Genomic DNA, 14018 nt, shown 5'->3' on the forward strand with positions numbered 1-14018 from the left:
CATCTGTCCATTTGTTGTTCTTGCCCCCCCCCCCCGTCTGTCTCCAGAGACACTGGTGCAGTGCACCTTCGGGGGTGAAGTCAAACCATTACCGTACAGAGTTACAGCGCCTGCTGTGGTTGCAGAGACCGATAAGGGAGGTACATGTTTCATTGCAGTTGGGGCAGATGAAGGGGGGCAATCTTTTGTTAGGGAGAGCAGAAACTGAAATTTGCATTGATTTGTTTTGATGGGGGGCAATTGCCCCCCACCTGCCCCCTGGCTAAGCCCTGGTTGTGCTGCTGCAGATACCCCCTCTGTGCTCCTCCCGGCAGCCATTCCCTTCTTTGGCCAGGCTGACTTGGGCTGACAGGAGTCCAACAACACCTGGGGGAGGGTTGCAGCCAACTTGAACTGGGAATGTGATCGTGGCACATATGTGGAGCAGGGAAAGGCATGGCTATGCCAAAAAGGGTTGATGGTCAGCACCTGGAAAGCACCTTTCTTTGCAAGCCACATGGATCAGCTGGTTCACAGGTTTTATGGCACACTGTGCAGTAGACTCACTGATGGCATTGTGATGTGAAGCAAGTGACAAGTGGAGGTGGGTTGGCTTGGGCCCACCCTGCCCACCTGTCAAATGCCTGCTTGTCACACCTAACCCAGGGGGGGGGGCAGGCAGAAGGGTTTGGCCAGGCAGCTGAACCCAGTTCCTTGCCACCACCTTGCATGTGCAATATCAATTTTTAGCAGCATTGGAGGACAGCCAAGCAGCAAGGTTTCAAACAGAAATCATATTGCACCACCTCCTGAAAACAACCTGCAGGAAACATTGGAACCACTGTGACAGAGTGCTTGCAATTCTTAAACCCTCATGTGACACACCTATAAGTAATTGCCTCTTTATATAAACACTCCTATAATTTATGCTTTGAGGGCTACTGTGCAATATTCTTTAGATAATCACCACCAAGTTTAATGTGCATATGTAAATATTCCATTCCTATAACAATCTTTTGAAAATGACTGCGCAAACACTCCTATAATTTATGCTTTGAGGGTTACTGTGCAATATTCTTTAGATAATCACCACCAGGTTTTATGTGCATATGTAAATATTCCTACAAAAATATTTTGAAGATGACTGCGCAACATGCCCTTCCAAATATTGTTAAATTGCAGCTCCCATAATCCTTTCAATTAATCATTGCATTGAGATTTTGCGCAACACACATGCAACCTACTCCAGGATGTCTCAGTGTCTTCCTTTAATGAACTTTCTCCCATTTCCAGGTGGTGTGGACACTGATTACTACTGATTACTACTATGATGCAAGCAAAAAGAGCTTCCAAACCTCACTGCAGCCAAACCTCACTTTCTTATTCAGCCCACAGGAACTCACCTTGATTCGGTGGGATGGACATATGAATGAATCCTAGTGACAACTCTGAAATATTTTTCTCTGGCCCAGTTCAAGATGGGATCCTTTTCAGTTCTATACAGACAGCAGGAGTGTGATTCAGATCCCACTGGTATGGAGTAGCCACTGACCACTGAAGACCATTAACAAGAACTCTGTTGTCCAACAAGATAAAAGGAATAGGGTCATTTTGCATAACAAAATGACAAATTAGCAACAAAAGGTAATTCTGAGACAGCAGGGATATGTTGGTGGTAGGAGAAAGGGAAACAGAACTCAACACAGAGACCACAGCAGCCTGGTATGTAAAAGGTTTTTATGCTACATGTAAGTGGGGAAGTGAATGGCTTAGGATTTTGCTCATTAAGACTGTGTCTGAAAAAAATGCACATGAAGACTACAAGATTTCCACCCCACTGCCTGACCCATCAGAGATTTTAGATAGGCCACACTTCTCACTAAACTCTGCCATACCAGAGGTTTTCTTTCATGAAACCAAGTGATGTCAGTGATTTAATTGGTATTTCCAAGTAAAGATTGCAATGTGGGATTGTTTCGCTTGTACCCTTGGCCTCCCTCCTTTATAAAGTAAAGATGCAAGCTTGGTATCGGCTCATTTGAAACTAATAGGATTTACTTCCAATGAATTTGTTATTTACAAAATGTAAATAATAGGAAGCCTTCCTGATCAGTCCTGGGGAAACTGTCAGTCCTGCCTTTAGCACTGACCAGTGGTAGGTCTACTAGTCAAGGCAGCATTCCTTTTAAGCTCTGCCACCAAGAATCTCTGTTTGGGATATTATTACTGGTACTAAACAACACTCCGTCTCTCTTCTCTTTGGCCTCAAACACAACCATGATTTGGCATTTCCACATCCAGGAATAATGTTTCAAAAGTTTTATGAGGAAGTAATTAATAGTATCTGTCCAAGTCAAAACAGCAGCTGAAAGAACCCATCTTGACTGGCTGGAATTCAGGCAAAGGTACAAAGTGGTTTATTACCAAAGGGTTTGCTCACAAACCAGGTAGTCCCCTCTGCCAGAGGATGGTTCCAGACAAGGGCTTAATATTGCAAGCAGTGACAGAAAGATTGCAAATGGGTAGTTAGCAACAGATTGTTTTTCACTTACAAGATTTCCCCCAGAGAGAATAAATCAGGTGAGGGATATAGGTTGGCATTCTGATGACCACAAGATTGTGCGGATACTGCAAAAATCTTGCATGCATGAAAACCACTAATCCAGAATCAACATGCATCTCCAGGCAATAAGCACCATGGCAGGGAACTGCACTCTGGTGAGGTTCATGAGGGGTTGCCTAGGCCAGGTCATTTTCTGGGTTGGCATTCCCTCTCCTCCTATGACACCAGCTATACTTCCAGTTTGTCATTACTCCCTTGGCATCTTCGGGCTCAGACCTGGAATGGCAAACTATGGAGGGAAAGGGAGGCAGATGCAAGTCCCCCCCTCCCCGCAATCCCCTCTCGCCCTAGTGTGGAGGCAGGACTTCCTATTCCCACTTCTCCCAAAGGTAGAAAGCATTGTCAGAATCTGGGGAGGCCTCTGAGCATGGGGTGGCCAAGCAGGAGGGGGACAAAGGAGGGCTGGGGCTCTCTCCCAGCAGCGCCACTTGAGGAGGGGCCAGATGCCCCTTGCAAGCCAGCTGCTCATGCTGGAATAGAGACTCTCACGAGTAAGGGTTGTGCCCACCTGCCCTTTGCAGCTTGGCAGGTGGGTGTGGTAAACCTAATGGGACAACTTACCACCTGTTGTACAGCCTTGAACATCTTAAAACTACCCCAAAGCCATGAAGCTTGGCTCTTGCTCCTAGACTGGGCCCAACCACATCAACTAGGGCTGGACAAAGCTATTTTGGCACCTGAGGCAAACCACAAATTGCCACTCCACGTGCCAGGGAAGAAGGGGTGAGTGAAGAGCTATATCAGGAATAAGGTGGGGAATAAAGATCTACATGGAGAAGTGAAGATCTACATTGGGAACAAGGTTGTAGAGGCGGCATGGAGGGAACTGGCAAGGAGGGAGCAGATCTTGCCTCCAAGGAGTGCGCCACAGCCATTGCTGCCACTGTGGAACCAGCAACAGCAGTGGGTGATGCATTCCTGGGAGGCCAGATCTGCTGCCCCTGTAGATCCTGCCACCCAAGGTGGTTGCCTCATTTTGCCTCATTGGTGGGCCAGCCCTATTGTTAGGCCTTCACCTTGTTAGAGCTCTGGGACTGGATTAGCGCTCTGCTGCTGAGTCTGTACTGTTACTCTGCCTTAATAAAGATCCTTTCCTTGTCATGTTTTCGCACCGTTGCTGGCCTTCTGCTTAAAAAGTGCTTTGTTCAAGGGCTCTCTGTTTCTCTTATGTCCTTTATACTTATTCCATGTGCCAGTTTCTGCACGTGTTTATGTACCCATTCTTCAATTCCTGTGTTGTCAATAGACACATTCAAACAGGGAAGTCAATGGGACTCCTTGTGCCAATATTGGCAACATCAGGAGTCTGGGTGGTTCTACAAAAACTCCCATTGTGATTAGAAATAACTTAGAGTTCTTACTGATAAACACATTGAGTTGGTAGATCATGTTTTTTGATTTGGTGCCAGATACTCATGGTTCATTTCTGTGTTCCCAAACAGATGAGGATTAATATTTCCTCAATGCATACATGATGAGCTCTGGAACAAAAGAAGCAATGTTTTGCAGCACACAGCCACATACAGGACTGGCTCTCAATATAGTCCTGTCCGGGGTTTAACCAATTGCTGTGAATAAGCAGGACTTACAGCAATTTCAGGAAAAAACCAATGACTTTTAAATAGGTGTGGTTCAAAAGCAACAAATGCCCAGCAAAACAATAGATCACAACTGGAGCTGGTTCAACTGTTGCAATGAAAGTTGCTATTAATGACAAGTGAGTGACATTTCTGTATCCTGTAGGGTAGAAAGTATTAATTGCTTTATTGGTCATTCAGTTAATTAGACCTTGGTCCTACGCAGTGCTTTTTTCCTGGGGGTACGCAGGGGTACGCATACCCCTAAACATTTTGTGAATCTAAGTTTGGCCTCATTGAGGGGCAATATTACAATATGCGTAGGAAAATGAGAGTACCCCTAAACATTTTTTAAAGAAAAAAATCATGGTCCTAGGCATGTTTGTTGTAAGTTCTACTATGTTTACTGAAGCTTGTTCCTGAGCAAATATGCATTGGACTGTCATACAGTCATATAATTGGCAGGGGTCAGTTGGAAGAGAGTTGGAAGAGCTGATTTAATTTTGCTGCCTTACTAATAAAAGGGAATGGGAAATGACAACACCGCAATATTATTATTCATACCCAAATCTCTGAGTGGTGAGTGACTTCAGGGGTGCCGAGACATGCCTCAGCTTTTGTTTCTTTTGAACGAAGATCACTGGAGACAATGGTGTTGGTGATATATAGTTTTATTTACACATCTATCCAGGCTGAGCCAGGGCCGGCCCAAGACATTTTGACACCTGAGGTGAACCACAGAATGGTGCCCTCCCCAGGGAAGAAGGGGTGAGTGAAGCTCTACATCAGAAACAAGGGAGGACAGAAAATATACATCAGAAACGAGCAGGGAATAAAGATCCACAGGCTCTGCATTCCTTGGGGGCTGGATCTGCTGCTCCTGTGAATCCTGCCATCTGAAGTGGTCATAGAATCATAGAATTATGGAAATGGAAGGGACCCCAAGGGTCATCTAGTCCAACCCCCTACAATGCAGGAATCTCAGCTAAAGCATCCATGACAGATGGCCATCCAACCTCTGCTTAAAAACTTCCAAAGAGCTGTCAAACAGCTCTTTCAGTCAGAAAGCTATTCCTGATGTTTAGTTGGAATCTTTCTTGTAACTTGATGTCATTGGTTCGATTCCTGCCCTCCAGAGCAGGAGAAAACAAGCTTGTTCCCTCTCCAATATGACAGCCCTTGAGAGCCCTTGAAAAGGGCTCTCATATCTCCAAGGTGGTCACCTCACCTTGCCTCATAGGTGGATTAGACCTCAGCTGAGCAAAAGATGGAAGGACTCACAGCATTAACACACAAAGAGATCTTGCTCCCCAGCAGTGCCAACTTGAATAAAATATGGGGGGCCCAGGTAAGCCCCACCTGTTTGATCACAGCATGATCAAGAATGATGGGAGCTGGAGTCTAGCAACACTTGAAGGGCTGAATCATGGAATCATAGAATTGCAATGCAGGAATCTCAACTAAAGCATCCCTGAACTAACCATTTAGCATACTCCCTCACCAATGAAATATGTTTACAACCTAAGTAGCAGAACTTGTCTTTCCAGATCTATGTCATTTTCTTCCATTTCTGCAAGTGGCTGTATTTTGAAAGATTCTTGTGAAGATTCTTACTCATGGAAATATTACTCAGCTTGCACCGTGTGACAATGACAACTGTTGCCCAGTATGTGCTTCTCATGAGTAAACAGATCTCCCCGCTTCCTCTTCAGTCTTTTCAGCACATGAAGGGAAATTGGTCTGAAAGACTTAAGAGGAAGTGGGAGCGTCTGTTTACTCATAAGAAGCACTGACCAGGTACCAGGCACACCCTAATGTTAAAGCAACCAACCAACCAACCAACCAACAAACAAACAGGGGATCAATGGAAGCAGACAGAAAGAGTTGCAGGCAGAATAAAAGGCTAGAATGGATCTGGAATGGATCTGCAACTTCTGCCTGCATCTGTCCCTGGAAGTGGCAGTGGGGTGATTATAGTTCCAGTGGCAGGAGGGGGACAGTTTCTGTAATTCCAGGACTATCCCTGGAAAATAGGGACACTTAGAGGGTATGAGTTCATTGGCATTCGGGGCTTTGTTCCTATGAATTATTATTATTATTATTATTATTATTATTATTATTATTATTAATTTATTTGTACCCCATCCATCTGGCTGGGTTTCCTCAGCCACTCTGGAGCTTCTCATAACTTATCAACTTGTGATAAGAAAAATCAGTTAGGGCAGACAAACAGCCAAAATATCGCTTTTCCACTATGACCAAATTTCCTTTGAAACGCAGGGGAGTTTGCAGCACATTCTACAGCTACCTTCCTTTCACATAATATAGTATGCCAACCATCCAGACATCACGCTTTCCTCATGCAGATGCTGTGTGTGCCCAGAATTCCCAGAAACACCCAGTGATTCTGTGGTCAATGACTAGCTTATTTCACAGACAAGTCAGTGTCGAAATTATTCCCTGAGGGCAGTCTAGTAGCGAAGAGAGTGAGCTGTGAGGCAAGAAGTCCATCATTCAACCCAGTGGCAGCGATGGACACATTAGATGGTGCCAGGCCAAGCTATTATTAGCCGCATTCCCCCACCCCATTCTGCAGTTCAAGAGACAGATGTACTCGTGGAAGTCCGGGTAGCGAAAATGCAGCTAAGAAGCTCAGATTATGTATATATGACTGATACTCTTCTTTGGAAATTAAAGCAACGTCCAGACTTTAACATTCAAAAAAAAGTTTACTTGCAGAAACTTATAGATGAATTAAAACATAGTATTTAAAGCCACATGCTTCCGCAAGCATGGACTTACAGTCTCTTCTTCTAGCTTCCAAACTGATGTATTTTCTGCTCTTTGCAGCCTTCTGTATCTCAGTTAGGCCGTGCCTTGCAGGTCCTAGGAGAAACTTCCACTTTCACCTTCTCCTGCCGCTTTGCTCTATAATAATAATAATAATAATAATAATAATAATAATAATAATAATAATAATTTATTTATTATTTATACCCCGCCCATCTGGCTGAGCTTCCCCAGCCACTCTGGGCAGCTCCCAATCAGTGTTAAAAACAGTACAGCATTACATATTAAAAACTTCACTGAACAGGGCTGCCTTAAGATGTCTTCTGAACGTCAGGTAATTCTTTATCTCTTTGACATCTGATGGGAGGGCGTTCCACTACCGAGAAGGCCCTCTGTCTGGTTCCCTGTAGCCTCACTTCTCACAATGAGGGAACCGCCAGAAGGCCCTCGGCGCTGGATCTCAGTGTCCGGGCTGAACGATGGGGGTGGAGACACTCCTTCAGGTATACAGGACCGAGGCCGTTTAGGGCTTTAAAGGTCAGCACCAACACTTTGAATCGTGCTCGGAAACGTACTGGGAGCCAGTGCAGATCTCTCAGAACCGGTGTTATGTGGTCCCGGCAGCCACTCCCAGTCACCAGTCTAGCTGCCGCATTCTGGATTAATTGCAGTTTCCGGGTCACCTTCAAAGGTAGCCCCACGTAGAGCGCGTTGCAGTAGTCCAAGCGTGAGATAACTAGAGCATGCACCACTCTGGCGAGACAGTCCGCGGGGAGGTAGGGTCTTAGCCTGCGTACCAGGTGGAGCTGGTAGACAGCTGCCCTGGACACAGAGTTAACCTGCGCCTCCATGGACAGCTGTGAGTCCAAAATGACTCCCAGGCTGCGCACCTGGTCCTTCAGGGGCACAGTTACCCCATTCAGGACCAGGGAATCCTCCACACCTGCCCGCCTCCTGTCCTCCAAAAACAGTACTTCTGTCTTGTCAGGATTCAGCCTCAATCTGTTAGCCGCCATCCATCCTCCAACCACCTCCAGAAACTCACACAGGACCTTCACCGCCTTCACTGGTTCTGATTTAAAGAAGAGGTAGAGCTGGGTGTCATCTGCATACTGATGAACACCCAGTCCAAACCCCCTGATGATCTCTCCCAGAGGCTTCATATAGATATTAAAAAGCATGGGGGAGAGGACAGAACCCTGAGACACCCCACAAGTGAGAGCCCAAGGGTGTGAACACTCATCCCCCTTACCACTTTCTGAACACGGCCCAGGAAGAAGGAGTGGAACCACCGTATAACAGTGCCCCCAGCTCCCAGCCCCTCAAGACGGTCCAGAAGGATGTTATGGTTGATGGTGTCAAAGGCCGTTGAGAGATCCAGCAGAACTAGGAAACAGCTCTCACCTTTGTCCCTAGCCCGCTGGAGATCATCAACCAGCGCGACCAAGGCAGTTTCAGTCCCATGATGAGGCCTGAATCCCGATTGGAAGGGATCCAAATGGTCCGTTTCCTCCAGGCGTGCTTGGAGTTGTTCAGCAACCACCCGCTCAATCACCTTGCCCAAGAATGGCAGATTTGAGACTGGGCGATAGTTGGCCAAATTGACCGGGTCTAAAGATGTTTTTTTAAGAAGCGGTTTAATGACCGCCTCTTTCAGCGGGTCTGGGAAGGCTCCCTCACGGAGAGAAGCATTCACCACCCCGCAAAGCCCATCGCCCAGCCCTTCCCGGCTCGCTTTTATCAGCCAGGATGGGCAAGGGTCAAGGAGACAGGTGGTTCTCTTTCTTCCCAGCAGAGAAGCAGCATTCCAACACTCTATTCAACTTAGCAGTATTCACAGTGGATTCTAAAACACAGTCCTCTTGCTTCACATAAAAGAGTTTCTCCTTCACTAGATATCTCCCATGTGACCAATGTTAGCCAGTCTCATGAGAACTACTAGAATTCAGTTACCAACCAATTTTAAACACTTAGTAATCTAAGCATTTACAATTTCAGTGAATTAAATTACTATACTGACCTACCTTACAAGACAGGACTGTTCCAAGTATTGCTGAGGTATACAATGTTCTGAACACTTTAAAATGAGCCTGAGAAATACTGTATGTAATAAGGGTAAGCATTTATAAGTCGTCATGGCAACACACCGTATTTGAACTAAACTGAACCTTGCATGCTGGAAGGAACCCTTTATAAAACAAGGTTGAACCCTTATAAGATATTCTATAATAGTATGTCTGCATCCCAACATGGAGGCCCCCCTCGCAAACAGTGCACAGGCTATAATTTGTGCCTAAAAAGGCTGGGAGTGCAATAGCTCACATACAGCAAATCATAAACCAGAAAGATGTGTGAGTTTTCAGCATGATATGATACAGAATATTATGATACAGAATTTATGCAGATGCATTCAAAGTCAGAAATGCTCTTTTTAATGCACTGGAATAACAAATAAAACATATATATATAATTTATAATCATTACACAAAAGTTAACGCCACCAATTAGAATAAAAGCCTAATGCCTAATAGTTTAATAAGTTCTGTCCAAATGAGCCCTTTCAGTGAGATACCAGAGATAGATCTATTAAAGCAGATTTGTTTTTAAAGAGGAAGCTGATTGTGTAGTAGAACATGGTGACCTATTACCTGAAGGTGTTTGGTCATCAGGTGGGCAATATAAAACACACATTTAGAAAGGAGCAGCTTTTTCATCAATGTTGCTTTTTTTGGTACGTTGCTGGACACACCAGAGAGAGGATGGGATTGTGTCTTCTCCCAATATGCATTACAGGATTTGTTTTTGGCATCTGTGTATTTGCAACAGCTAGCTCAAATGTATACACCTCAGCTTAATAGTGACTTACATTTTTAAATTCAGCAGAAGCTGGTTTGAGGATAGTTCAGGATTGCGGCTAACATCACGTGTTCTTGGCTTTAAACACCAGCAGTGTGAGCATCCTGGAACCAGACTAAACAATGCCGTGTACACAGAGTAAGTCTCAAATCAGGGCCTAGTAAGATTCCCCTATGACCCTGTTTACACAGAACACTAAAAAGCACTTTGGAGCCAGTGGCGAACTCTTTGTCCACATGTACAAATCTGATTCCATTTTGTCTGAAGTAGGCTTCACAAAAGACAGTGGAAAGCACTTGCGAAATTTCTAGCACTATTTTGTGCCACATGAAGTTGTGGCTATTGATGAATAGACCAAGGAGGAGCAGACTTTGGTATAAATTACATAATAGCTGGATCTGACAACAGGCACAGATTTGGTAATATGGTGCCCCGAGAGAGAACAAAAATTGGCACACCCACCCACCCCAAATATTTATTTTCACAATGACACCTTTTAGTACAGTTGCTTTTTTAATGGATCTTCTCAGTAGGTACCTGTATAAATATAGGGGTTTAAAAATAAATTTTTAGTATTAGCATTTTGCACCCCCTCAGCTTGGCAAGCTGTGCAGAGGAACCCCCTCACCACCTTAAATCCAGCTTGGACAGGCAGTGGCTCTCCAGGCTTCCAGACAGAGATCTGTACCAGACCTACATAGAAATTCGATTCTGCAAACCTAAATTTATCATAATTTGTTGGATTGGAAGGACCCCGAGGGTCATCTAGTCCAACCCCTTGTAATGCAAAAAAGCCTCTTAGGCTTGCCGATTGGAAGGTTAACAGTTTGAATCTGCACAACAGTGTGAGCTCCCGTTGCTCTGTCCCAGTTTCTGCCAACCTAGCAGTTCAAAAGCAAACCAGTGCAAGTAGATAAACAGGTACTGCTCTGGTGGGAAGGTAAACAGCATTTCCGTGCACTCTGGCTCTCTTCACGATGTTCTGTTGCACCAGAAGCGGTTTAGTCCTGCTGGCCACATGACCCAGAAAGCTGTCTGTGGACAAACGTCGGCTCCCTCGGCCTGAAGCGAGATGAGCACCGCACCCCATAGTCGCCTTTGACTGGACTTAACCGTCCAGGGGTCCCTTATCTATTTACTTTTACCTAATACAGGAATTTGAACACACATTTTCCACATGCCCATCCAATTTGAAACCATACCACACCCTGCTTAGCTTTGCAAATATTGTAGCAGTTTTATTGCCGCACCATTTTTTGTTACGTGGCGGCACTTTGCAAACCAATGCAAGAAAACTGGATTCCGGGTTCAGTTTAGGATTCTATGCATATGCATGCAACATCAAAACACTCCCCAAACTAAACAGTGGGGGGCGTGACTAGGGGGGAAAGAGAAAGGTTCTGCCCCAAGGAGCATACAATATTGGATTTGTAAGAAATGGCACCCCCCCCCCCAATTTAATGGGAACAATGGTTGCGCCAGTTTCTTATAACATTTTGGGAAGTTTGCAAATTATTTGGATTTGAAGACTGAACAAATATTGGCTTGTAGAAAACAGAATCACTGGATGTTAACGAGTGAATACTATATTCAACTGAGAGAGAACCAGAAGTCTTTTTTCCATTCTCTTCTCTTTTTTTCTTCTTCTCTTCTTCTTTTCGCTCCTGTTCCTCCTTAGATTAGATTTTTAAAGTATTTCCTTTAATCTGGTGTATTCCAGAAAGAGACATTGTCCTGGGTATGAACTCTTGTATATCTTTTGATAAGTATAAATAAAAACAGGTATTTCCAACCCTCAAAGGAGGAAAAGGGGAGTTTGCAGAATAGTGGCACCCTGAGAGCTGCGAGGCAGGCAGAGGGTTAATCCCCGAGCAGGCTTGCCTCTCCGTCTTGTTGTTGCAGGATCCATTCTTGCCTGCCTAGCGAGCGGTCCTGCATTACATCACCACCTCCACAGCCCATTCGCTGAAGGCCGGTCTCTCGCTCTCTCTCGCTCTCTCGGCCCCCTCCCGCCTGCCCTTCTCCCCAGCCTGCAGGGCTCGAGCCGGGCTTCCTCGTCGGGCGTGCCCGCTTCGGGGGCGAGAGAGAGAGAGGTGGGCAGGGAGCGCGGGGCGCCCGGAGCATCCTTGATGCGCCTTGGCCTCGGCTGGGCTGCAGGGAGGAGCGAGGATGGCGGAGAGCGAGTGCGAGACCCCCAGCACGCCCGGGGAGTTTGAGAGCAAATACTTCGAGTACAATGGGGTGCGCCTGCCCCCTTTCTGCAGGGGGAAGATGGAAGAAATCGCCAATTTCCCCGTCAGGGACAATGATGTCTGGATTGTTACCTATCCCAAATCAGGTAAGGGGCAGGGCTGAGCTGGGTGGAGAGGGGCTGAGAAGGAAGGGAGGGGTCACGCATTCTCTCCACCCCCCCCTACACACACCGCATTTAAGGGATGGGTTGTTTTCCCTCCCAGATTTCACCTGTCACCCCCCCAAAAAAAATACAAGTTCATGCAATGAGCATTGTTTTTTTTTCTGACTCCTAACAAATGGATGCTATGTAATGTTGGGCTGTAACTGGCCTACTACAGAAGCGCATGACGTAAATCACATTTTTATACCTTGCTATCTCATTATCTTGGTTTTAATATAGAGCAGGTACATTCAGTGCTGCAAATGTGTGTGCCAAAACGAGGGTGTGTGTGTGTGTGTGTGTGTGTGTGTGTGTGTGTGTGCATAGGTGGATTAATTTTCTCAGGTCTAAAGTGTCTCAGCTGCCTTTTAATTTGATTCCCTGCAATGCCTTATATGTGGAGCAATAACGAACAGCAAGATTGGACGCCTGGTTTCTGTTTATTTGCAATGTGTTTACTCGGAAGTAAGTCCTCCTGAGTGCAGTGCAGTTGGCATCCTAGCAGAAATGGCCCAAGGCATCTGGGGACCTGAATCAGAAATCCCAAAGGATACTCACCCACAGGACAGGCCCAAGACATGTTGGCACCTGAGGTGAACACAAAATGGCAGCCCCCCCCAAAAAAAAGAACAACAGGAAGGGGGGGGTAAAATTAATATCTACTTTGGGATCAGCTGTCCCTCTGGACACTTTGCCTGAGGCAGATCATCTCACTCTGCTTAATAATCTGAGAAAGCTTGATACTATGCAACCCAGAGGCTCTGAGACCAATTTTAATTTAAGGTTGTGGCCAAGGAGGAGGAAAGAGACTTGCAAGTTTCCCAGTATGTATTGACTGATTGCAGAATAGATTACCTATTACCTATCTTTATTGACAATCTCCCCTCCCACGACATAAGTGATTGCATGGACCTGAAAGGATTCAGTACCACACGTTTTTGGCGACTTCCGCAACACGAGAGGTGCCATCAAGAAAGGCACGCTAGTTAAATGGAGCCATCGAATTCCAGGTACCAAGGACAAAAAATAAAACAAAATGGTGTAGACCACCCTCTGCTCACAAGCACCAGAAGGCACAGGAAGATTGCTTTGGGAAATAGGATATTGGACTGGATAGTCGGATCCAGCAAGGCGCGGTTGTGTTCCTATGTTCACTGTCTCCAGTGAGTCTCCTTGGGAGAAGGGTAGGCCACCCTGACTGCAAATATGGCTCTGCTAACAGGTCTACAGAGGGCCCGCCAATTATACAAGGGTTTGATTCTGGGCATCCGCATGCAAAAGCAAAATTCAGCAATGTCAGAACCGTGCGCCCCTCCCCCACGAAGTGGCGGGCTCCTTGGGATACTCCCAGAGCCCTGTAAGCAAGGAAGACCCACTGGGTGTGTGGTGGGGGAGTGGAGGGAATAAAGAAATGGAAAGCAGGGTATGGAGGGGCTTCCTTGATATTTATTTACCCGTATTTTTCGCTCTATAGGACGCAACCGACCATAGGACGCACCTTGTTTTAGAGGGGGAGAACAAGGGGGGGGAATTCTCCCCCTCTCTGCTCAGCGCCCCTTCAGCGAAGCAGCAGGAGAAACAGAGCCCCTTCCATTTCTCCTCCCACTTCGCTGAAGGGGTGCTGTGCAGCTCTCCCTCTCTGCTGACGCCAGGAGAGTCTTGCTCTCCTGGCTTCAACGCACCGACCCCTCTCGCTCTCCAGGCTTCAGCGTAAGCAACGCGAAGCCTCTGGAGCGCGGAGGGAGCTCTCCCTCTGAGCTTCGGAGACTTTGCGTTGCTATCACTGAAGCCAAAGAGC

General features: G+C 46.1%; 1 protein-coding gene across 2 annotated transcripts in view; it reads left to right on the forward strand.

Moving 5' to 3' along the window:
• The first annotated feature begins 11715 nt into the window (after positions 1 to 11715).
• SULT4A1 (sulfotransferase family 4A member 1) overlaps positions 11716 to 14018 on the forward strand; it is a 30286-nt gene continuing 27983 nt past the window's right edge. The window contains exon 1 of one of the 2 annotated variants that reach the window (XR_014564205.1): positions 11716 to 12163. Coding sequence is in view for 1 of the 2 variants with exons in the window: in XM_083738938.1 (XP_083595064.1) it covers positions 11995 to 12163 (169 nt within the window). In the remaining variant the exon portion in view is untranslated. The remainder of the gene's footprint in view (positions 12164 to 14018) is intronic. The other variant, XM_083738938.1, reaches the window with a different exon arrangement.

This window comes from Podarcis gaigeae (genome assembly GCF_964106915.1).
Source record: "Podarcis gaigeae genome assembly, chromosome: 5".
In the NCBI taxonomy this organism is placed as follows: Eukaryota; Metazoa; Chordata; class Lepidosauria; order Squamata; family Lacertidae; genus Podarcis; species Podarcis gaigeae.